A 23,674-nucleotide genomic window follows, 5' to 3' on the forward strand; every position below is an offset into this window, starting at 1 on the left:
AGGGAGGGACGCAGGGAGGGAGGGCTGGCGGTGAGGTTGCGTGGAGGACAGCACCATCGTGTGGCACCGCGGCTGCCTGGCCGCAGGGACAGGGACAGGGACAGCCCAGGGCAGGGGGGCTGCGATGCCGGGCTGCTGCAGCCCCCGGCCCGCGCCCAGGGCCAGCCCCCTCCCGAGAGCGGCCCCTTTTGCCCCCGTCCCTGGGACGGGGCATCGCAGCCGGCATCCCCCGTGCCTCAGTTTCCCCCACCGCAGCACCCTGCATCCCAACGCTTGGCACCGGGGAGCCAGAGCAGGACGGCGTGGGGGGGCAGCACCCTACCACTAACACCCAGCACCCCGCAGCTCTCGGGCCCAGCCCCAAGGCCAGCTGCAAGCAGAGCCGGTGTGTCCCCACTGCATGGGGTTGGGGACAGGTTTGAGGACAGCAGGAGGCTTGGGGACAGACAGACCAGGGGTGCAGAAAGTGGTGGCTGCTCTCACCTCACTGCTGGGCAGAAGGGTCTGGTGGCTCCTGGGGACAGCAGAGCTGGTGGTGGCACAGGGATGGCGGTGGGCCCTCAGCTATCCCCAGAGGGACAGCCGGACAGCCCCAGGCTACCCGCACACCTTGCTGCCAGCGCAGGACAAAGCCCACCCCCGGTCCTCCCGCCAGCCCCTGCTCCCCAGCCCAGCAGCCGTGTCCCTCCTGGCCGCAGCAGGGCTGTGGCCATGCTGGTGGCACCACCGGAGCCCAAACCCCCTCCCCGGGGCAGGTTATTGCCCAGCGAGCCCCTCCGGCTGCCCGGGACCCCCCACCGTCCGAAGCCACAGCCGCAGGTGGAGCCAGCGCCCGGGGAGGCGGCGGGTGGCCGAGGCCCAGACCGCGCTGGCCCCCTGCCCTGCCAGCGCCGAGGCTCCCTGGCACCTCGGGGACCGGACACACCTCCGGCGGAGCGGAGCCGGGGGCTGGGGCTTTCCCTTTTTAGCTCCCCGGCTGGCTGGTACCAGCCACACTGCAGGACGGCGGCCGGCAGCCCCTCCGTGGCGATGGAGCGGGCTCCAAACCTGGTAGGTGACTGCACGTTGGCTCAGGGCTCGGTCCTTGTTTTCCTTCTTTAATAGAATTATTTCCACACTTGTTTACGGGTGGCTACCTGGGTTTGTTTGCTTTGGAGATGCATGCTGTGGCCTGCCAGGCCCATCGCTCCCACGCCTGGCACGGTGAGGATGCAACAGCCTCGGAGAGCAAAGCAGCGACAGTCCGACCGGACAGTCCGGCACCAGAGGGGGAAAACAGCCCCAGTGGAGCGGTCCCTGCCCCGGGGCACCGCACACCCGTGGGAAGCGCTGCGGGATGGCAGCGGGGCTGCGGGACGGTGGCAGGGTGCGGGGCTGCCTGTGGCTGGCTGCAGGGACACGAATAGCAGGGAGCAGGACTACAGAAAGCAACTTTGTTTGCCGCTGGGCAGCCTGCCGGGTGTCAGCACACGGGAGCTCGGCCCTGAGAGGCCGGAGGGAGAAGGAAAGGAAAAAGCATCTTTCTTTCTCTCTCACCGTCCCCAGAGCACAGAGGGAGGGAGAGGAGGGTTTGGATAAAGATCGCATTATTGACTGTCTCATCTCTAAAGCTCCTTTTAAAGCAGAGGCTGCCCAGGTACAGCCTCAGCTGAGGGCATACCCATCCCTTCCAGCACGCAGCCGCCGCGGGGTGGGGAAGGGACCGGGCACAGCTCGGGGAGCGTGGGCAGGGGCGCTTTGGGCAACACACATTGCCAGCTGCACCCAGGGTGAGGGGCTTGCAGCCACACACAGCACCTGGGGCTTGGGACTCACCACGACCACGTGCCCACCACCCCTGCAAACTGCCCTCGTGGGCTTCCATGAGCCTTGCTCCCAGGCCAGCGTTGCCCTTTGGGGGTTGCATGTGCCACCCCAAAGTCAGTGTGGTCCTGCCATCACCCGGTGTCCCATGGAAGGTGGAAGAGCTCCCTTTCCATGCCAGCCCTGCGGCCTGGGCAGCCACGCACCATCCCCCTTCCTCCTCAGCTTCTCCTCTGCATCTTCACCTTTGCCATGGTCCTGGTCCCTGAAGCGAAGGACCAAAGCAAGGCAGCAAAGGGGAGGAGAAGGGGCCTGGCACGGCCCCCCACAGCCACCCCTGCCCTGGCCTGGGCCCCGGACGACTCCTACACCTCCATGGCAGACTACGAGCACAGCATCCAGGACATGGTGCGCCAGCTGAGGAACAGCTCTGAGCCGGGAGACACCAAGTGCCAGGTCAACCTGAGGCTCTGGAGGTCCAACCGGAGGAGCCTGTCCCCCTGGGCCTACAGGTGAGCTTGGGCCGGGAACCGTGGGGACATGCGTGGTGGCTCCGTGCCAACAGGCACTGCGGCGGCCATGGCTCCAGCATCATGGGGCTGCAGTGGCTGCTGGGGGGTGCGATGTGATGCAGTGCCCCATTTCACCCCACAGAGGCATTGCCCTGCCCGTCCCCAGCCACCCCTCACCCCCATCTCACCATCTCTCCTCATCCTGCTTTCCCTCTCCTCCAGCATAAACCACGACGCAACGCGGATCCCGGCAGACATCCCTGAGGCCCGATGCCTCTGCACTGGCTGCATCAACCCCTTCACGATGCAGGAGGACCGTACCATGGCCAGCATTCCCATCTACAGCCGGCTGCCTGTCCGCCGGCTGCTCTGCCAGGTGCCGGGCGAGGTGGGGCACAAGCCCTCTGGGAAGAAGTGTCACAAGAAGTACCAGACAGTCATGGAGACCATTGCTGTGGGCTGCACCTGCATCTTCTGAGGTTGCAGAGCTAACCCCTGCAGCCATGCATGGGCATCTAACCAGCTTGCTCTGGCTTCCTGAGCTTGCCCAGCCCTCTGGGAGAGGGTGACCCGGCTGAGCGTCAGGGTCTGCACCCTTGCGCAAGGCGATGGCAGCTCCAAGAGCTCCCCGAAATCCCCCTGCAGACTCCATCAGCCTCAGCCCAAGCAGCCACTTTGGGAACACCCGCTGCAGGGGCAACCCCTGCAAGTCACCCAGCTACGCAGTCCTGCAGCTGGCCTCGCAGCGCGACGCCACCCCGAGCCCCCTCACCTCCAGGGAGGAGCTCAGCAGAGCGGACTGGGGAGAGAGGGAGGCAGCTGCCCCCCAGTCCTTCCTGCTGGGCAGGATCTGGCCTCCTCCCTCCCCAAAGTCTCCGTTTCGTTCAGCTCCAGGAGCGCCCGGTCCTCCCCAGCCCTCTGACAGGCTCTGCGCTCGGCCAGGCAGCCCAGGGAGCGGGGGAAGCGGAGGGTGGTTCAGGCGGCTTCGGAGGTCCTCAATAAAGCGCATCACTGGCCCCCGTCTGCGCCGGCCCTGCCTTGGCCCCTCGCGCTGCCCCTCCGCCCCTGCCTGCCGAGCTGGGTGCTGCCCAGCCCTCTCCAGTGAGGCTCTTCTGCCCCCCAAAACACAGCTGAGCCCCAGGCTCGGGGAAGCCCGGACGCCACTGGAAACAGGGAGCACTCGGCAGCAGGCACCTCTCCCTGCAAGCCAGGACCTGCGACAGCCCACCCTGCATGCCCATTCCCGGGGTGCCGGGCCGGTGAGCGGGGCCAGGCTCTGCGCACGCATGGCACAGGAGAGGCCACAGGACCTCCTGCCCCAGCCAGGGCCAGCCCTGCCACCGAGTTTCCCGGGGGAAAAGCCAGGAAGGTGGGAGAGGCACAGCGGGAGCCAGGCAGCTCGCCGGGGGGCAGGACCCTGTTCCAGCCCAGGGCCAGCCCCCATCTGCTGCTGATGCCAGCCAGCCTCATCCTTGAAAGCCCCCTGGGTCCCTCCAAAAACCAGATGCGCAGCGACCTTTTTTCATAGGAAAAGGCATAGGCTTCTTCCAGCAGAGCTTGGGGAAGGGGAACAGGGAAACTGAGGCACACGGCACAGACACGCAGCAACACTGGGCAGGGACTGTATTCCTGAAGGCGAAGCACGTTCAAGTCAGCCGGGACACAGCCCGTCCCCTCTCCCCCAGGCCCAAACCCCCTGGTGTCCCCAAGGCAATAAATACTCCCCAGGCTACTACACACAGAAGCTCCCGGCCCACCACCTCCCCTGGGTGTCACAGCTCAGTCTTCACCTTGTGCATCAAGTCCTTCTGGTCGATTTTCTCCAGGTCCTGATGCCAGCGGTTGTAAGCCAGCAGGGCCACGTTTTTGGCCGCCACCGCTATCATCTCCATGGAGCTGGCCACCCACTCCACGCCACTGAGGTAGAAGAGGTTTTCGTGGAGCACGATGGGCGGGAGGGACTTGACGGCATCGTAGCGGGGATACGCCTGCCACTCTGTCACCTGCACCGAGTAGTAGGACCTGAAGAGGGTCTTCAGCTGCTGCTTGTCCAGCGGCTGCTGGGAGAGGACACGCCACACCGCAGCCTCCTGGGGCTGCTTGCGACGGAAAGCTGCCGAGATGTTGACAGGACAGATGTTGTCCATGGCGTTGAAGAAGAGGTCGGGGGTGTCGGTGGTGAGGATGCTGGCGAAGGGGAAGAGCTTGGGGTCGGGGAAGCCAAAGTAGGAGGAGTTGAGGTAGCCGTGCACCACGGAGGTGACGGAGGGCTGGAAGGCTCCGGGGAAGTCAGCGATGGGCGGCTTGAAGTTCTCAAAGGTGAAGTTGCTCCTGCTGGGGTGCAGGGGAGTCGTCACAACCACCATGTCGTAGAAAGCTGAGCCCTGGCCTTCACTGCCCTCGTAGTGCACCTGGTACAGGGCTCTCCCCTCTGAAAAGAGATGGTGGACAGTTAGGAGTAGCCCTGGCCCCCTTTTTTCTAGCATGGCCGCCATCCTCTGGTTTTCCAGTACACACCAGTGCTGGACCATAGCATCTAATGGTTATGGATGAGTTGCTGATGCTTTAGGGCAGTGGAAAGAAGATTTTATCAAGCCTGTGGGAGAAAGTTTCCAGAGAAGCCCAGCCTAGCGGGGCAAGGAGGACCGGGGCAGCACAGCCCACCCCCCAAGCCCCAGCTATCCAGCCCTTCTGCTGTGTTGGATGGGGGAGCAAGCCTGCAACAAGGATGGTGCCATAGACCTGAGGGAGCTCAGGAGGGAAAGAGGGGAACCTCAGGGCCGAGGGTCTGTACTGCAGGGCGCCTACGGGATCAGACAAGGGGAGGAGATGGACAGACCCCCGGGCCCTCGCCCAGATGCTTTACCAGGACCAGGATGCTCTCCAGCCTCCCCACGCCCTCTCTCTGCCCCAGCATCCCCATGCTGCCACCACCAACCGCCCGCCCTGGTGCACCCAGACCCCTGCCCAGGCCAGCAGCACCCAGAGCAGACCCCGTGCCCAGGCTCACCCGAGCTGTGCAGAGAGACGCCCGTCACCCTGGCCGAGATGACGTTGGCTTTGGTCAGCTTCAGCAGACCTGAACACACCAGCTTGTTGCCTCCTTCCACCGCCCAGGTGCTGCCCTGGGCCCCCGCCAGCGACATGGCTCCTGGGAAGAGGAAGAGGAGGGTGGCTCAACAGCCTGCCCACAGAGGGGACTCTGGGAAGGAGAGTCACACGGGGAGGAGAGGGGGGTCCCCGGTTTCACCTGCGAAGGCAGGCACCAGCACCGACTGCCCGTAGCTGGAGCGCAGGACGGCCGCGATGACGTCGTCCACAAAACGCTGCGTGACGCCCACCTCCAGCAAGGACTCGGCCACCGAGCGCTGCGTCATGTTGATGAAGGCGTCACCCCCCAGCGAGCGCAGCAGCTCCTCTAGGCTGGAGAAGGCATAGCCGTGCGCCTGGTACTTGTAGATCCTGGAGGGGACAGGAGTACAGGGTGCCTGGTGATGCCCTGGTGCGGGGGAAGACCTCCTGTGTCCCCCCGGCCCCGTGGGCTCTCCTACCTCATGAACTTCTCCATCACCTCCTCCACCCACATCTGCAGGCGCAGGAAGCTGATGCCATAGTGCCACCAGAGCCGGAAGAGGTTGAGCAGGTACCAGTCGGTCTCCTCCAGGACAAAGTGCTCCCCGCTGAATATGGCACTCTTCCCCGCCACCTCGCGCCGGTGCTTGAGGCCTGCAGGGAGCAGAGGGGCCCCGGCCCCGCCGGGCTGGCACGCCTCCCCGGGGCTGCCTGGCCGCTGGGAAAGGCCGGCGCCAAACGCCGCCGCAGCGGGGTTGTGGGCAAAGATGCTCTTGGAGGAGCATCAGGGAGTGTGAGACCCCAGGGCACTGGGACCTCAGCCAGACCCTATACATTGGGGCACCCCGCGGAGCTGACATGCTGCTTGCTGGGACAAACTGGTGGGATTTTGTGAACCCCCTCCCATGCACTAATTAGAATCACAGAATCATAGAATGCTTTGGGATGGAAGGGAGCTTTAAAGGCCATCCAGTCCAACACCCTGCCATGGGCAGGGACATCTTCAACCAGATCAGGTTGCTCAGAGCCCCATCCAGCCTGGCCTTGAACGTTTCCCAGGATGGGGCATCTCCCACCTCTCTGGACAACCCGTTCTGGTGTTTCGCCACCCTCCTCGCCCTGATGATCTGCTGGGCCGCCCCGTCCCTTTCTCTTCCAGGGCACAACAGGGTTGGGGTGCAGGGACAGCAAGGGGGTCACTGCGTGCCCCGGGTGCCGAGGTGGACTAGAAGCAGCCCTCCCCACGGCCCCGAGGTGCAGCCCCCCGGCCCAGGGAGGGAAGGAACCACGCCAGCGCCGGGGTGCCCCCGCTCACCAAGGATCTTGACGAAGTCCTGCATGTGGAGGCTGAGGGCGTGGATGGAGGCTCCCCTGCTCTCATACTGCTGCTTGTTGACGGTGACGGTGGCCAGGCGGCCACCCACGCCCGCCGCCTCGTACACGTCCAGCTGCACCTGCGGCCCGAAGTGCTGCTGCAGGAAGTAGGCGACGGCCGAGCCGCCCAGCCCGGCGCCCACCACGGCTGCCGCAGAGAGGGGCGAGGGCGGCCGGGTCAGCAGCGCGCCCCGAGAGAGCGGGGGGCACCGCGCCCCGCCCGGCCCCGGCTGCCGCGGCCGCGGGGAGGGCAGGGGGCAGCGCGGCCTGCGGGGACGCGGCAGGGAGGGCGCGGGGAGGCGGCGCTCCCGCCGCGGCCGGGTGCCGGAGCGCCCCGCTCCCACCCCCGGCGGCAGGCGGAGGCCGGGTGCTGCCGGTGCCCGGGGCGGGTGCCCCCTCCCCGCTCCCTACCCCCCGCTCCTACCGATGCTGCGCGGCGGGGCGCGGGCGGCGGCGGGCGCGGCCAGGAGGGCGGCGAGGGCCGGCAGGAGCAGCGCGGCGGGCGGCGGGGCCATGGCGCGGACGGCGGCGCGGAGAGCGGCTCCCGGCAGCGCCCGCCCCGGCCCGGCCCGGCCCGCCCCTCGCCGCGGCCTCGGCCCGCCCCGCCCGGGCAGCGGCGGGGCCGCAGGCGGGCGGGCGGCTCCCGGCGAGCGGGGACAGGCCCGCCCGGCGCCGGGAGCCCCGGGCCAGCGCCTCCGCGGCGGCGGCGGGGCGGGGAGGGGAGGGGAGCGGGCGTCGCGCCCGGGGGGAGCGGTCCGGGGCAGCGCCAGGCTCCCCGCGGCACCGCGGCGGTGCAGCTGCAGGCCCTGCCAGAACTCACCCAGCCCGCGGCCTCGGAGAACGACACCGAGGCGTGGGGGGGACCCTCGAGCCCCCGAGGCGCTGGCTGCGGCACAGGAGCCGCCCCAGGCCCAGCCCCAGCGCCCGCTGCACATCCACCGGGACGCTCGGCGGCTTCCCCCTCGGAACCAACCCACCGGTGGGCCAAGGGCGGAGGGGAGCAGGCTGGATCCCGCCTGGCTCATCCGTCAGCAAGGGCAGTTCAAGCTTTTGCTTGCACTTTCTGCTCTGGGCAAAATCAGGTGCCCGACAGCAAGCAGCTTGCGCCAGGGGGATCCCATCTGGGAGCCTGCTGCTGCTCGGATTGCAAAGGATAGCGAAGACTGAGCAAAAACTGTGGAACAGGTCATTGCAGCCCCACAGCCTGCTGCAGCCCAGGGCTGGCTCCGCACCAAGTGACAACATTTAGTCTGAGAATCCGTCATCTGAACTTTGTCCGAGGCGAAACACAACACGAGCACAGGCCCCTTCCTTTCCCCCAGCCAGGAGCCGCTTCAGAACCGCTGTGCGGGGGAGCCCACGCAACCCCGAAACTCAGGCGTGAACGTTTTGGGGGAGCACAGACAAAAACTATCATTGCTCAGCTGGCCCAGGTCCTTACAATGGGCGGCATCAACCCACCAGGACAGGGAGACGGCGTTCCCAAAGCAGCTTAAAATAAAGCGCACAAATATCTTTGCGGCATGCCTCAGGTTTGAACAAGCTCTTACTTAACCGGCCTGATTTCACCATGGCTGCGGGCAACAAGAAATCCGTCCGTACGTGCAGCAGGGCTCCGAGGAGCCCGGGTCCGCTCCGCGCCCGATGGCCCCAGCAGGAGCGGCAGACCATGCCCTGCTTGCAGGCGTCCGCAGCGCTCTGCCATAAGCAAAACGCTCTTCCCCTCGCGCACAAGCTCCGATGCTTTCCTGCAGGTGGAAGTGGCTGCGGTTTAGAAAACTTCCAACTCTCACTGTCACTGCAGAGAAAAACCAGCAGAGCCAGAAATTCCTAACGCAGCAGCAGGCAGCAGCGCTTCCTGGTCTGGTCAGCAAACACCAAGCAATGCCCACGCGTTTTTGGCGGAACGAGGAAGAGCCCCTATAATGCCATCACAAGGGGACTTTGCTGGCAGATCTTCAGTGCAGAAAAATGGATCTCACCCCGTAAAGGCCATTTGTAAACAGTGTTTTGCAAAGGGTTTTTTTTTTTTTCTAGTGAGAAGTGCCCAGGGGCAGTCAGAGCTTCAGGAGAACACGGTGAGCAAGGCCCGCCGACACGGCACCAAGCGTTACGAGACGAAGGCAAAACCAGGAAGGGAGGGCCGGCTGGTTTTGCAGAGGACGCGCGAAGGGAGAACGCGATCTGTTACAATCACAGCCCTACAGAGAAAGCCTGTTCTTCTCTCCAGCAACCCCCGAAATCATAACCTGCCTGCGCGTACCGCAAGCGTGAATACGCGCCGTGTCCTGCGCCATCCTCAGTCGAGCTGCCACACCGCACGCCTGCTTCAACGTTGCACACGGAAGGGGAAAATGCAGCACAGCAAAGCTGTGAGAGAACAGAACGGCAAAAATAAAACCAGATGTCAAGATCTCAGCTGCTAGCGGAGTTCTGCAGAACGAGCCAGCACCAAGGCTGGCAGACAGCGTTTCTCTGCACGTGGTCCATGAGCGGAGTTACCAGGAACAGAGGCGGCAGGCGCAGCACTACCAGGGAACGACACACCCAGGCGGTTCATCCGTGCAGCAACCCCCGACAACTCACCTCCGTGAGGAGACGACACGTGTGCGTGTGCATTTCTTGGAGTCCACCTGAAGGATTGTCAGTAACGTGTTCAACAAAGCTCTCCGCTGCCACGGACTCTAGCCCCTATTTTAGGCAATCAGACCAGGAATAGTGAGAGACCTTTCAGTCCGCGGTCCCACCCGACCGAAGCAGCAGTCGGAGGAGCAGCAGTTTGGGGCAGGGAAAAAAGCAAAAAGAAGCAACTGCAATTTTTTTTTTTTTATTAGCAAATGGACAGTATCTGGACATCTAGAGGAAATCAGCCCTTTCCAACACTAACTCCAATGTCCTTGTCAAGTACTTGCACCACTCCCACGCCTCAGTCTTTGTCTTTCCTACAGCCAGGACCTTTGGGTAAACAAAGAGCACAGAAACACAAAAAAATGCAACATATACAGGCTTCCCACCAGCTAACTGGACTGAGATTTTTGGAGATTAGCGACGCTTTGTTCATTTGACTTTGCAAGTAATATCAAAACATCTCAAGTTTTAAAATAAAAAAATACTACAATATTCACATATAATACTTAAATACATTTGTTTGGAAATAAAAGGACTGCTAATAGCTATTGATTTATCTCAGCTGTCTCTCTCAACAGGAGCTCTGCTGCTGAAGCACTGAGAATTTAAGGTTCACAAAGCGACATTCACATTCTGCACCGCTCCCGGTCAGAGTTAAGACGCTGCCACGCTGGTGAGACGGTGCCGCTGGAGACTCGTCCAGGAGTGCAACTCAAACGTGTCCCACTGCCGGGGCACGGCAAGGTCACAGAACAAGGCGAACGCTCACGTTCGGTGGGGCTACCCGCTTCCCGAGAGCAGAAACCATCACCATCACATGCACGCCTTATCTAGCTGTCTGCGTTCCCAGCTCGAGCTCTTCAGTTCGTGGCTGGGAGTGGAAATGACTAAGAGGTACGTGACGCTTCCTCTCCTCTGCTATTCCGTCCCTGCCAACGTACTCCCGTGTTTCATTAACTAGTCATTGGATAAAGTGACTGGAGAGAAAAAGCTCACGGGTCCGTCTCTGGTGTAACTCTGCAGAGTGCAACAGAACCGCACCAACGGGGACGCTGCCCCACCGTGCTGAGTGTGCAAGCTTTACACAAACAGGGCAGACAAGGGAGCGAGAATCCGCAAAGGAGAAATTCAATCCACCCTTACGCAATCTCACCCACGATAAGAGAGATCATTAAGTGTGCTTGAAAGGCAAGAGAATCAAATTTTGCCTCGGAAATCTGGATTCCGTGATGGAATCCAGGTTTGGTTAGTTCGTTTTCACTTCACCATTCAAAGGAAGCAGAAACTAGGACAAACAACAGCTACAGTATTTATCTCTTTGGTAACTTCTGTGAAAGTCTCTAAGCAATGGGTACATCTTACAGTAATCATCATAGAAGCCCGATAAGATCCTGTAGAAGTTTCACAGATTGAAATCCCTGGGGCACGAACAGGGAAAATAGCTTGCCCAAGCTTAAACGGGGCCTGTGGGAGGGCGAGAAAGACTGCGCAGGAACTGGATCCCTCAGATTCCTGCTCTAGCCACGCAACAGCGCCTCAGTGAAAGCGGATCCCAGATGCAAAAGCTGAATCAGTAACCTCTTCCTACAGACAGAAGGTCTGGAGTGCATTTTAGGGTATTTAAGGCAAAAACGGGTACATACTAGCTGAGGAGACAGGCAGGCTTGGCAAATAGTCCGAAGGTGGACCAAGTAGCCGTAGTACACTTTCACAGTCACGTGGCTCCGTGGGCCAGTTTAAAGAGGATTTGGATCCCATCACTTCTGGTCACACACTGCTTTTAAATCTGGCTCAGGTAAGCTGCAGCCTTTCTTATGAGAGAACACTACCTGGTGTGTAAAATGCCTTTGCTTTTGTTTAGTTCCTTATAAATAAAGTTTCACATTCAAAGTTATTTTCCATAAGCAGCTCTCCCCTCATACTGCAAAAAGGCTCAGCCGGTATAGCAGGGGCTGAAGAGGCAGCAGAGAACCCAACCGCTCCTTCCCGCGGAAGACACGGTTTCCTCAGAACAGGCTGCAGACCGTCCTGAGGCAGAAGGGCAACACTTGCACTGCCACATTTCATATTTTACCTGTTCCTTGTCTTGAGTAACTGCATAACCTGGTGACCCAGTCAGCACGTACACCCACAAAACAACGAACAGGAAACGCTATATATCTCTAAAATTTCCAACAACATGATAAAACACGAGCGCTGAACAAGTGGCTTGTCCAAAGTGATCTAATGCTGCCATGAAGCACTGTTTCAGGGTTGAAATGTCAAGTACCTGCCTGAAAACCTAACTACGCAGAGGCAGAAAACCGCACTTCAAACAGTATCCACTACCGAGTCACCCACCTACAGCTGTCGCTAAAGCAGCTTGTGTGGAGCATATTAGAAACGTGCATCTTCCTTAAATTTCTGGAATGACAACCAACTAGCTGCACATATTCTCCCCAGATGAAAGACTGTCGATAGCTGCTAATTGGAGGCTGCGGTAATCTTGAAGTCCACCACAAAAGGATTATGCAACTGACGCCTGAAAAGGAATGGGAGAAGAATAAGCTTTCTTCCAAACCAGCGATGGCATCCACCTTAAGTAGAGAGTTTTTGGAAGCGGATCTCAAATAACTGTCAGGCCACGGATCCAATTCCGGAAAGTAAAAAGGCAGGAATTAACAAATCAGTGAGAAACAACCTGAAAACAACTATTCCTGCCTTGGTTTCGCGTAGTGCGGAACATAGGCTCGTTTATATAACTCTTCTGTCATTATCCTGCTTGCTGCTCCGTAAAGGGTTAAATTCTGATCTTACTCGGTGACTGCATCCTTTCAGCTGAGATAAATGGACTCCCAGGCAAAAGGACCACTGGGAAATACATATGCCATGCTGTGACAACAACATGCCTCCAACTAAGAGGACAGCTTGAGGTCAGCTTTCACTTCCTCAGCCTTCTGCTTCTCTTGCTTTCTTGTCACTGCTGCTAAAATTGGTTCAAGGGCACTTCAGACTTTTAGTAGAAAAGATTTTTCTCCTTGTGTCAAAACCCAAAAGGTTTAATATTTACTATGACCACACAAAAGTAGAATCTGAACGTGAACTGGAAGTTAGTGTTACCCGAGTACCATTATTGGAGAGCTGAGAAAATAAAACAGTCCAGGTTTCCTGCTTAAGGGCACATCTCCATTTTGCCAGCAGCTGCAACAAAGAGCAAATAGTTTATCATGCCTGAAAGCTGCACGAATACCCATCAGGGAAGAGAGATTACTCTCCTCTAACATATACTTTTTGGTTGGAGAAAGAGAGATTTGAGAGCAGTTTTCCGGCTCCGCCAAGAACCACTACTCCCTGTTTTAACTTTAGGAACAAGGAGGCAAACTGAAGTTTTACCTGGAGAACAAATATTAACAAGTTAAAGTCTGACCTAACAACTGAATTCTCTTTAAAACCTCATCCCTACTCAACTGTAGTATGACAGAGATTTCATTAATTCGGGATTGTTTTCCTGAAGTGACATGAGAAAAAGCTGCCCCTAAATATCATTTCAAGTGATCATCTTCATCCCCACCTGAGGGGTCTGGGGACAAGGGAGGACACCGAAAGGAGCCTGATAATAATACTCAGCCCTTTGGGCTTTTCCTCTTCCAAGAGCTTTGCAAAGAAAAAGCCTCACCACATCCCTGTGAGGTAGGTCAATAAGTATTATTATATTCCCTTAATACAGATATGGAAACTGAGGCAGAGAAGTTACTTTCCTGATGGCCACTGCAGGAGTCTGTCTCAGAGATGGAACCGGGAGACAAGATTCCTTAGCTCTCAAAGAATTTCCCTTTCTCTCCCGTATCTCTCCTCTTCCCCATACAAGTCTTAATGGAGAAATGAGCAACGGAGAAAGGGGCTACAGTGCCACATTTCTGACAAATAGCAGGACTCCTAGTACTACTCCACATATGCCAAAGAGGATTATTAAATATACAAGTACCTTAGAATTAATGGCAAAATGACTGCACACATTATAAAGAAGCCAACATACCATACAAACCTAGCTTAATAAATAAGTAAAGACATGCAGCTGCAGTTGCGACTGAGTGCTGAGGGGTCCTCAGCTCAGTAAGGTCCCAGATGCCAGTGGGTAAGCCCACGTCATTCCTGTGACTCTACTGCCACGCCGACGAGTGCGTGTCGGATAGTGCGACCATGGAGTTTATAGCCATCCTGAGTCACCAGTGCTATCGTGCCCGGCTGCATTCCCTCGGCTGGTACATGGCAGACTATTTCATGGTCATATGGATCATACTTGCCGCCAACAGGGTTCATCTTCTGAAGGCCATGTTTGGCAAATACGCTTTGCAATTTGGCCTCTATGAGAGAGAGGCCTTCATAGATTTTCTTCAGGGTTGGATTTGGATTACTAGGCTCCGCTTCTTCTGCGGCACTCTCGGCAGTCTTCTCCAAGATATCCGCTACCTCCACAAGGTCCCTGCAGAAACTCTGGATCCCTACAGGCACAAAGAAGCAAGAAATAAACGAAGGGCAGTTTACAGAACATACAGAGCCACAGCACCAAGGACAGGCACAAAGTCAGTGCAGTTTGAAAGCACCTTTAAAGCTGCTAATTGATTTGAACCGTTACTTTAGTGAGAGCAGACAGTGTCTTCTGTATCCCACAGCCAAAGCTTTATCCTTACAGGGGTAGTACTCTAAAGACTCCCCAAATCAAGGTATATGCAGGAAAGGTACATCTATACACATCAACACACACACATATACATAGATATACAGTATACCTGACAAAGCAGAGCATTAGTATTTCACTCCAAAAAGTTCTTGCAACTAAGACGTGTCATTTAGGACACTGTTCCACACCCTCTCATACAATCCCACAGACAAAAATGTTTTGAACAAATGCAATGGGGGGGAAGTAAAAATAATACATGACCATTCAAAAGTACATCCACAATTTTATTCATAAGTTAAAACCATTGTGGAGGGACTAGACAAAACGGTCCTTGGGTTGGTCATGGAAAGTCATGCAGTCTTTTTCATTAGAAAAATGGGTTTAGATCAGATACATTTCCAGAAGTGGTGTATTACACAGTGCAGAAATTTCAGGAAAACCAGCCTCCCTCAATTATATAGATGCCATAACTAACTTACTGGAAAGACGCATTAGGAAAACAGAGAAAGAGAAACAATAGTTTGATGCTATCTATACCTGTACGTACATGTTTAAACATGCACAGAACGAAGCAGCATGAAGGAGAAGCAACAAAGGAGCAGACAGAAGCAGACCAACCATTTCACAGAATCACAGAATCATTTGGGTTGGCAAAGACCTTCAAGATCATCCAGTCCAACCGCTAACCCAGCACTGCCAAGCCCACCACTAAACCATGTCCCTAAGCACCACATCTACACGTCTTCTAAATACCCCCAGGGATGGGGACTCAACCCCTTCCCTGGGCAGCCTGGGCCAGTGCTTGATAACCCTTTCGGTGAAGAAATTTTTCCTAATATCCAATCTAAACCTGTCCTGGCGCAGCTTGAGGCCATTTCCTCTCATCCTATTGCTTGTTACCTGGGAAAAGAGACCGACACCCGCCTCGCTACAGCCTCCTTTCAGGTTTTCCTCCTGCACCAGAGTCTCTTTTCATGCTCTGCAGGCCCCCATGCTTCACTCCATGAGCAACTTCTAATAAAGAACCTCATTTTTCTTCAAATCTGAAGCGTACTACATATAAAATTCAAAGAGCTCAAAAAAACCCTCTCAAAACCAACGGTGCTGATTATCCCAGAACTCAACAGCCACTTTACAGCACAATGGGTAGAACGGTAAGCAAAATACAGCAGCTCGAATTTCAAAGCTACTGGAAATAACTAACAAAAAACCTTCCAAGATTCACACGTTGTGGAGAATAACAGTTTCTCATTCTCAGAGATGGTGCTGGCAGAGTGCAATTTCTTTGCCCTTCACCTGCCTCCATTGCCAAAGCTACAAATCCAGCCCACTTCATTGATGCTACAATATTTATTATAGAAGTTTTAAAGAACATCTGATATAGGAACTGACCACTTTTGTCCTAGGCAGGATCTACCTCCTAAAAGCTAGAGCAGAAGAGAAGAGGCTGTTACTACAGTAAAGGAAATCACAACCTGATGACACAGCTAAGAGCATAAAATACACCCTGCCAGAGCCAATTCTCAGCATATAGAAGAACTTGTAATTGCAGCCAAGTCAGTAGAACTACCTTCAATTGCACCAGGCCTATTTCATTAGAAAAAGATCACAAAACAGTCACTGAGATGAACCTCACAGGACACAGCTGGACATACAGGAAAAATAGCAAGTAAGCCCAGACACCAACAGTCCAGGCCAGACCTCATGCCAGACCTTACAGCGAACACAGGCAGGATGAGGGGAGAGAAAAGCTGTTGATCAGCATTTCGTGCTCAGGCAGGCCGGCCACTGCAGTAAACACGGCTCTGCCTCACTTTGCTTACCAAAGAGCTTGGCATCTTCCACAAACTTCTGCGTTCTCCTCCGGACATTCTCAGAATCTGCCAAAGCTTTCCGGTATCGCTCCTGTAACCACAATAGCAAGGGGAGACATCAAACAAGGAGGTAAACCCCATTTCCTGACAAGCTGGCAATCCCCTAGAAACGCTTTAACAAGAATCCACTTTGTGTCAGAAGGTTGTGCTGGGCTCCTGTGCTTTCATTACATGCAAACCCAAGTCCTTCTCCTACCAATTAATCAGCACAACTGCAACTCCCTCAAAAAACCCAAGTGAAGGCCAGAAGCATTCAGGGCACAGCTCAATTGGACACCGCGTTGTCAGGCTGCTGCTTTTTGCATGGCTCACTGCAGCTGTTGAGACACTCCTTTCTCTAGCAGGCAAGCTGGCGGTCTCAGCAACAGATCTGCATCAGCTGATTTGTTGCTTGATGCAGTAGTACTCTCAGGGCGACGATCTCCAGAATTGCCTGCCCAGTGCTGCGGTATTTAATCCTCTCCTTAGTCACATCTGTTCTTCAAAGTCCCTATAAGACGATCCCTACCATTTCCACCGCACCACTGCCACTAAAGAGGCCTTTCCTTCTCGGACAATCTGGATCCAGTGCGACACAACAGGTGATGCTAATCAGGACGAAGCTACTGCCATTCCCTCTGTACAACACTGTGAAAGAATTGACCACACCATCTCCAACACACGGTTTTGCCTGCTGGGATCACACTATCAGTGTCTTGCCCCTAGGTACTGCTGACAGATGGTGTTTCCGGGGAAGGCAGACTGTACTTGCACAGTGCACCCTCTCACACTTAGAGCACAGCTGCTTTGAAGGCTCCCCCAGCACAGCGGCGCTGTGTGCGTGTTATAGGGCTTACAGAAAAAGCTAGGGCTGAAAGACAGACCAAGTCAAGGGGACTGAACAAGAGACGTCGTGATGCCACCAGCAGCATACTCACAGTTAAATCCCGGACTTGTTCCTCCAATTTGATGGCTTTGCGCTCTAAGGCACAGTCAGAAAGGGGATGCTTGGGCTCATCACGGGGATCTTCCGGGCCACACTCATCTCCTGTGCTTCTCTGCTGAGCTGCAGTGCTGAAAGCACATGGGGACCCCCTGAAATACAAACTAGTGGCAAAGAAGGAAAGTTAAGTAACAACAGGGTCAAAAAGAAGAATTCTCATTTAGTGTCATTACTAAAAGCAGGCTCACTTAAAAAAGGTACATAGAATTCTAGATAAAATTTTAGCTCTTTTCAGAAAATATGGACAACTAGCACACAAACACAAAAATTCTTTTATTTTTTTCTTTTATTTTAGACTCACATGTCACTACAGAGGCTGCACACCACTTCTTTGACATACCTTGAAAAGAGTCACATTTTCACAGGAGAACAAGTTGTGGGGTACGTTTTTGCTGACCTCCCAGTACAGGTGGTCAATGCTAGATGACAAACTTCAGAAACATTTTTGCAAGGTAGTCTTGAAAAGGAGGCTGGTGGTATAAAGCTGTTTTTACAGTTATTTAAAAAACCTCAAATGTTCTGAGCAAAATTCAGTAAGATCTGCAAACTCATGGCACTTAATGAGACAGGCAGGCAGAGCCTAGCCTGCTACCTAAGATGGTACACCGACCGCAAAAGGGCAAGCCACACCAGCAGAACGGTTGTGAATTTCTGCAGAGCAATTCAACAAGCAAGGAAAGACGTGCACATCTGGAACTGCTGGCTAATGGAGGTTCCAATTCTCAGATGCTCTGACCTATTTGTTCTCCTGGGTGCAAACAGACATAGCGTTTGGTACATTCAGTTTTCCTCCTATTGAATGAAGAGGAGGAGAGTTTAAACCTTTTGCCAATCAGTAGCAGTTGCTAGAGGGTACCCAGCTTTCACGTCCACTGCACAAAGAACAGTTACGAAACCAAAGAGAACTGCCAGAGACATGAGCAAGTTGTGTGCAGCCCAGATATTCCGAGGCCTTCCGCCAGGACCTTCACAGCACCATTAGCTGTGTTTGGAAACGGACTGAGCGTGCCAACTGAAAACTGCCCCTAATATTCTCCAGCAGTTCTAAGCACTTCAACTGTTTTTATCTCTACTGGCAATGAAAGAGTCCCAAAGGCAAAAAAAAAAAAACAACAAAACAAGCCCAAGCCTGAAGTGCTGAAGCCTACCTTATTTCCAACGACTTTCATCCTAAACACGCTTTTCAACTAAAAAGCACGCTTGTCAGTGGTTCGCATTGGTACAGCAGGTGGAGCTCATCCAGGAGGCTGACTCCACAACTTGCAGACGAAAATGATGAAACAACCAAAGAGTCAGATAATTGGGCTGAGCTGTATCAACACTGCCTAGGTGCTTAGCAGCCTATTCTATACTGTAACAATCTCACAGGTTTCCCCAAAACTAGATAACAGAAGTCTGGCTGAAAAGAGCTTGGTCAGAAGATGATCAAAACCAGCATGCTTAGACACTTTGAAAAATAAAGAAAATATTTCTCACTTTGTTCTGTTCTTTTCCTTTTTTCACCAGCAGCAACAATGCCGTCACTCCTCCTCCACCACCATCTGCTTTTACAAACTGACCTAGACAGGACCGTTCCTGCCAGCGTGAGGCCGAAGTCTCAGCCCACCTCCCTCTCACGCCTTGTGCCAGGAACAGAGTCTGCAGAAGAAAGTTCAATTTACTCCCAAACCAGCTCCATTTAGGAAGCATTTTTGTATACGCTTAACAAGGAAGGGTGCCTCCTTTTTTGGGAACACCTGGGCTCTTCCTCCGAGCACGGCTTTCAACGTCCCCTTTAATAGAGGGGGCTTGCTTATACTAAGGGCACATCTACCGAGTGAAACGCAGCATGGCACAGTGGCACCGACTCAAACTTCTGTGTTTATACAGCACAATTCGACACTGCACAGAGACGCTAATTTAGGCCCCAGAATCGATAAAGCTGAGTTCATGTTACCAGGCCGGCACCATTAAGCTTTCTTACTTTTCAGCAAGGCTACATTGCTCGGGTACAGTGTCACAGAAGTGCACAGCCTTCGTTTCTGGGTCTATCAGATCAGTCATGCAATGCAAGTGTTGTTCAGCAGTCCAGCTAAGCTGAGCTTACAGCGGCAACTGGAAGGGACAGGTTTGCTCCCCCTACTCCAGTACTGGAGCTGTGCAGAACGAAGGTTCAGGGAGTTCACCCAGCTGAAAGCTAACCCGACAAAACAAAAAGACTTTTCTGTCTGTGTCCCTGAATAGGTTTGCTGACAGATCAGATGAGTGCAAGTGCCAGTACAAAAGAGAAGGCAAACACGTGAAGCCTGGTGAGATGTGGGAGGGAGAATGTGGGGAAGGGAAGAGGTGTCCCCCTTTGGGTGGCAGCCAGGGCTTAGACCGGCTCAGCTCCATGACCAAAGCACAGTTTAAGAGATTTGTACTGCCCAAAGACCACCAAGCAACTCCTACCACTCCTGCTGAGCAGCCCAGATGTTCCCTCATTTTATCTTTAATACAAGGTTGCTACATGTCCCACAACACTAATGACAAGTTTCCTTTTCCCACCTGAAGGCATTTGCATATAAAATTTTTTATGAAGTGGGTACTTAAAACATCATCTGTATGTCAGTCTGCTCCTTTTCAACACGTTACATGCCAAATACAAGTCGGAAAGTGCTTTTGCTACGTACGCTTGCTCTGGAGTAGGACGTTCCTCGCAGTAATCTTTAAAGAACCAGCCAAGGGCATGTCACCAGGCTTTTTTCAAAAAGCTGCCCGGGCGCTGCAGCTGGGTTCCAGGAATGGCAACACAGAAGAAACCCCCACATTTTAACCCTGGCTGCAGAAAGATCTGTTTGGTGCACGAGAGAGACCCCATCCTGAATGATTTTTAAGATGCTTGTCCCATTCGTGTTGTCGACTGATTAACACAGCACTTTTTCAAAGTTATAGAAAGTAGACTAAACTGGAGGTGGGGACAGAGGAGGACCCCCTTCAACAAGCCTTCAAAATCAATCCATGAAGCTTTTAACAACTGTAAAGCTTTCTTTGTAAATAAAAGGTGCGTCCGTGGCAAGAACCAACTACAAGCTTTGTCCTTTATCATCTCCCATTTCGTTTAAAGAGCTGCAGGGATGGAAATCAGCCACGCCACAGATGAACCAAAGAACCTGAAAGGCAGCTGAGAAAGCAGCCTTGCTAGGCACCTCACCGGTTAGACTCCTGCGTCTCAAGAAAGCCATACAAATGAGTTAACTCTTCTGCATCCAAGAAGCAAAAGCTAGTGAGTCATTTCCCCGTGCAAGTGATTTACATGACACGAATGGGCGTGTTTCGGTGTGTAGGAGGAGAGGGGCATGAACGAGCCGGTCCCTCAGCGGCGGGGACCTGCCTACGTGAAGCAGGGAGCTGCCTGCATGGGCTCCTTTCCCCAGCTTGAGAAACCAAGTCAGCAACCACTCCCCGTGCAGCGAAGCGCCCCAGGTATCACGTGCTGTTCAGACAAGCTCGCCTTAAAAGTTGCAGGCAAGAAGTAAGAACCACAGACTGCCTCCAAAGGGAATTCTTAACAAGAACTCCTATGCAGAATTGAAAATGCCGCTCAATTTACTTCTCCCTCCAGGATGAAAGAAATACTCCACTAAAAAGGGCACGTGCTATTTACAGTCTGTCCACTGCACTGTGCTCCCTCTTCTAAACACAGTCCTGATCACAGCTGCCCTAAAACCAGGCAGAAATCCCACTGGAGGAAGCTGACACATCCCGAAGTGACAGCCACGTGGAAGGCCCAGAGCGTGCAAAGGGATTACACAACTACGCTGGTGATACCAAAAGATTTACAAACTGATGTCACAGAAAGCCAAACAGATAGATGAAGCAGAGAAGTTGATTGTATCCGTATGGCCTAAGCCAGTTGTCCTCTAAGATTAGACTTTAAATGACGGGAACAGGTCTCTGTGGTCAGAACAATAGCATCCCCTTTTTCTGGAGCACAGGCACCAAACCGACCATCCCAAAGAGGGGTTCCCTCTGAACACAGGGGTCCTTACCCCAGCTCTCCTTAAACACTCCCTCCTCCTCCTCCTCCCAAATCAGCATGAGAAAGCACACAACTGCTGAGACACACAGAAACATCTGCATTAGCGTTTTAGCTCTGATGAGCGTGCTTTGGAAGGAAATTTAATTACGCCCAATTACCGCGCTCTGTTTCATCAAGGAGTGATACCAGAGATGAATACCACGTGGATTCCTCTTCGACGAAACTGCAGGACAAGCTTGTGTGGTGCAGCTTAACGCAGGATGGCTGTAAACCAGGCAGTAGGCTCCCCGACTGCCCCGTCCAGGGTAAGGAGCCCCCGGGACGCGTACGGCGCGGGTGCTTGGGCCCCGCCGCCCACCGCTCTGCTGCGGAGCCGCTCCTCTGGGCTGCGACGCGGGCACGGCCAGGCAGAACACGCGTACAAAGCGGGGCTCCAGGCCGCGGGCAGCTTCTGGCGATCCTCCGCCAGGGAAGCCTGCCCGGCTCCCATCCACGTCACCTGTTTCAAACCCGGCGCACATTTCGAGAGGGGCAAAGAGTTTTCACACATATGAGAGCATATGGAAGAGGAAGGACTCTTGGACACGCATCTTTACATTTAGTTCCAAACACAGCTGCTTCTATTATGTGCTGCAGAATTATTTTATTGCATTTAAGTGGTCTTTTCAGTTTTTTTTTTTCCCCAGAGGAAAAAAAACTAGAGTAAGTTAGCAGGCAGTTAGACCACAGTAGTTAGTTGGCCACAAACACAGATGCTTCTATTATGTGCTGCAGAATTATTTTATTGCATTTAAATAGTCTTTCGGTTTGGGTTTTTTTTTTTTTTTGTTTTAGAGAAAAAACTCTAGGATAAACTAACATGCATTTTGCTTTTTCTCTTTTCACCTGCCCGCATTTCACTCAAATACCCAACGCACCTGTTATGGATTTCACTTTTACAAGCCATATTCCACAGTACCCAAAAATATGACTGGACACTGTTTTTCTGTCTAAATACTGACACAGTTAAACGGGCTCTCTTCCCTCAGACACCCAAAACACACTGAAAGTACAGGTGCTGCGTCACTTCCAAAAATAAAACCTGAGGAGCACATTAAATGTGTAGTTCATGAATAAACGGTTCAGACGGGGCAAGACGAGACGCAGAAATCACCCGCGGACACGCGTAACGGCGGGAAACAACGTCACGACGTGACTCGCTGGCCACAGAACGGCTAAAAATGACATTTTTTTCCTCAAAACCTCACTCGGCCGGGAAAGACCTTGCTTATTGATAGGCTAGTTGTGCTCCAGGCCTCCTGAGGAGCTAAGGGCCGGCAGGGTGCACCTCATGACGGGCAGAGCGGAGACCTCCGGGGGGGGACGGCGGCCTACACCCCCCTGAGGGCGCCCCGGGCCCGGGCCCGCCGCGGCGCCTCGCCGCCGCCGCCGCCGTAGGGCGGCGGCGGCGGCGAGGCGCCGCGGCGGGCCCGGGCCCGGGGCGCTGCCACGTCTCGCCCCGAGCCCACCCGAGGAGGGGAAGGATCAGCGCCGCGACCGTTGGCGATCGTTAACGACGCAGCCTCCCCTCCTCCTCACCCCGCTGACACGTACCTGCCGCGCCGCGACGCGCCGAGGACGGTCCCGAAGCCCCGCAGGGAGCGGGCGGCCATCGCCCCGCAGACGGACGGACTGAGGGGAGCAACGCGCCGGCGCCGCCCGCCAACTACAGCTCCCAGGAGCCCCTGCCCGGCCTACGAGCCCCGGCAGGCCGCCGCAGCGCCGCCCCGGTGCTTGGCGGGTAATAACGCGGCGGCTCCCACCGCTGCGGCCATGAAGGCTGAGGGAGGCTCGGCCCCGCGGTGGGAGGAGTGGTGTTTCTTACTTCATGGTGAATAAACATTAAAAAAAACCTCAAAGCCTTGGTCCTTTTCACTGAGGGCTAACTCCACAGGGAAGATGGGGAGGGACTCCTTTACCAGCAAGCCTAGTGATAGGACAAGGTGTATGGCTTTAAACAGGGTAGATTTAGATTAGGAATAAGGAAGAAATGCTTCACTCTGAAGGTGGTGAGGCACTGGCACAGGCTGCCCGGAGAAGCTGGGATGCCCCCTCCCTGGCAGTGCTCAAGGCCAGGTTGGACGGGGCTCTGAGCAGCCTGGTCTGGTGGAAGGTGTCCCTGCCATGGCAGGGGGCTGGAACCAGGTGATCCTGAAGGTCCCCTCCAACCCAAACCATTCATAGAATCACAGAATCGTTTAGGTTGGAAAAGACCTTGAAGATCATCGAGTCCAACCGTTAACCCAGCACTGCCAAGCCCACCACTAAACCACGTCCCTAAGCACCACATCTCCCCGGGTTTTAAATACCACCAGGGAGGGGGGCTCGACGGCTTCCCTGGGCAGCCTGCTCCACATGACACGCTTTCACAGGCTGTGGCGGTCCAGCTCCATTTCTCCCCACTGTGGCACAGGCCCCTCGTTTCTTTAGCGGGAGAGGCGATGCTTTGAGGAGAGGGTTTTTACCCATTTCCGAAGTGAAATGGGACTGTGCGGCTCCAGGTCCCAGAGGGGACAGAAGCAGTGACAACCAGCATGGGGAAGCTGCTACCGAGGTCGAGTACCGTCGGGAGCGGGGCTTTCCTGTCTCGTCCCTGGGAGATGGGGAGCCCCTCCAGCCTGGGCAGCCGAGCTCAGGGCTCCCAGCTGACTGCAGTCACCAACGCGGCACACGAGATCCACCCAGCCTGCCGGCCCCGGCAGCCGCTGCCGCAGGGACGCCGAGCCCACC

At 55.1% G+C, this 23,674-nt stretch overlaps 3 protein-coding genes across 5 annotated transcripts; 1 reads left to right on the plus strand and 2 right to left on the minus strand.

Annotated features, from left to right (window-relative positions):
• The first annotated feature begins 1,183 nt into the window (after positions 1-1,183).
• IL17B (interleukin 17B) lies at positions 1,184-3,023 on the plus strand. Its single transcript, XM_009472184.2, has 2 exons — positions 1,184-2,315; positions 2,538-3,023. The coding sequence occupies exons 1-2, from the start codon at positions 1,978-1,980 to the stop codon at positions 2,791-2,793; spliced, it is 594 nt and encodes a 197-aa protein (XP_009470459.2). The 5' UTR covers positions 1,184-1,977; the 3' UTR covers positions 2,794-3,023.
• A 941-nt stretch (positions 3,024-3,964) lies between these two features.
• PCYOX1L (prenylcysteine oxidase 1 like) lies at positions 3,965-9,449 on the minus strand. The gene is made up of 7 exons (XM_087753661.1): positions 9,348-9,449; positions 7,186-9,131; positions 6,703-6,909; positions 5,867-6,041; positions 5,566-5,777; positions 5,326-5,466; positions 3,965-4,746 (listed from the first exon to the last, which is right to left on the minus strand). The coding sequence occupies exons 2-7, from the start codon at positions 7,784-7,786 to the stop codon at positions 4,088-4,090; spliced, it is 1,995 nt and encodes a 664-aa protein (XP_087609787.1). The 5' UTR covers positions 7,787-9,131; positions 9,348-9,449; the 3' UTR covers positions 3,965-4,087.
• A 123-nt stretch (positions 9,450-9,572) lies between these two features.
• Positions 9,573-23,205, minus strand: GRPEL2 (GrpE like 2, mitochondrial). 3 transcript variants are annotated; one of them, XR_015703837.1, is made up of 5 exons: positions 22,499-23,205; positions 16,841-17,009; positions 15,873-15,954; positions 13,414-13,870; positions 9,573-11,910 (listed from the first exon to the last, which is right to left on the minus strand). XR_015703837.1 is itself a non-coding variant. In XM_087753663.1 (4 exons), exons 1-4 carry the CDS (start codon positions 22,555-22,557, stop codon positions 13,515-13,517), a joined length of 666 nt encoding a protein of 221 aa, XP_087609789.1. In that variant the 5' UTR covers positions 22,558-23,204; the 3' UTR covers positions 9,573-13,514. The 3 variants fall into 3 exon arrangements, 1 of the variants encoding a protein (XP_087609789.1); XR_015703836.1 differs by having other exon boundaries at positions 13,405-13,870; XM_087753663.1 differs by having other exon boundaries at positions 9,573-13,870; positions 22,499-23,204.
• Between the last annotated feature and the right edge of the window lie 469 nt (positions 23,206-23,674).

Source organism: Nipponia nippon, unplaced genomic scaffold, assembly GCF_047370975.1.
Source record: "Nipponia nippon isolate SJK-2023a ecotype South Korea unplaced genomic scaffold, ASM4737097v1 scaffold_17, whole genome shotgun sequence".
Classification (NCBI taxonomy): domain Eukaryota; kingdom Metazoa; phylum Chordata; class Aves; order Pelecaniformes; family Threskiornithidae; genus Nipponia; species Nipponia nippon.

What these genes read in the sequence shown, in the direction of transcription:
- IL17B (XM_009472184.2), top strand. Translation starts at nt 1,978, where the DNA reads ATGCCAGCCCTGCGGCCTGGGCAGCCACGCACCATCCCCCTTCCTCCT. An exon ending in CTGTCCCCCTGGGCCTACAG is followed by an intron (nt 2,316 to 2,537) that starts GTGAGCTTGGGC and finishes CCTCTCCTCCAG; the next exon opens with CATAAACCACGACGCAACGC.
- PCYOX1L (XM_087753661.1), bottom strand. Translation starts at nt 7,786, where the DNA reads ATGAGCCAGGCGGGATCCAGCCTGCTCCCCTCCGCCCTTGGCCCACCG. An exon ending in CGCCCCGCCGCGCAGCATCG is followed by an intron (nt 6,910 to 7,185) that starts GTAGGAGCGGGG and finishes TCTCTGCGGCAG; the next exon opens with CCGTGGTGGGCGCCGGGCTG. An exon ending in GGACTTCGTCAAGATCCTTG is followed by an intron (nt 6,042 to 6,702) that starts GTGAGCGGGGGC and finishes TGCTCCCTGCAG; the next exon opens with GCCTCAAGCACCGGCGCGAG.
- GRPEL2 (XM_087753663.1), bottom strand. Translation starts at nt 22,557, where the DNA reads ATGGCCGCCCGCTCCCTGCGGGGCTTCGGGACCGTCCTCGGCGCGTCG. An exon ending in AACAAGTCCGGGATTTAACT is followed by an intron (nt 15,955 to 16,840) that starts GTGAGTATGCTG and finishes TTGTGGTTACAG; the next exon opens with GAGCGATACCGGAAAGCTTT. An exon ending in GGAAGATGCCAAGCTCTTTG is followed by an intron (nt 13,871 to 15,872) that starts GTAAGCAAAGTG and finishes TTGTGCCTGTAG; the next exon opens with GGATCCAGAGTTTCTGCAGG.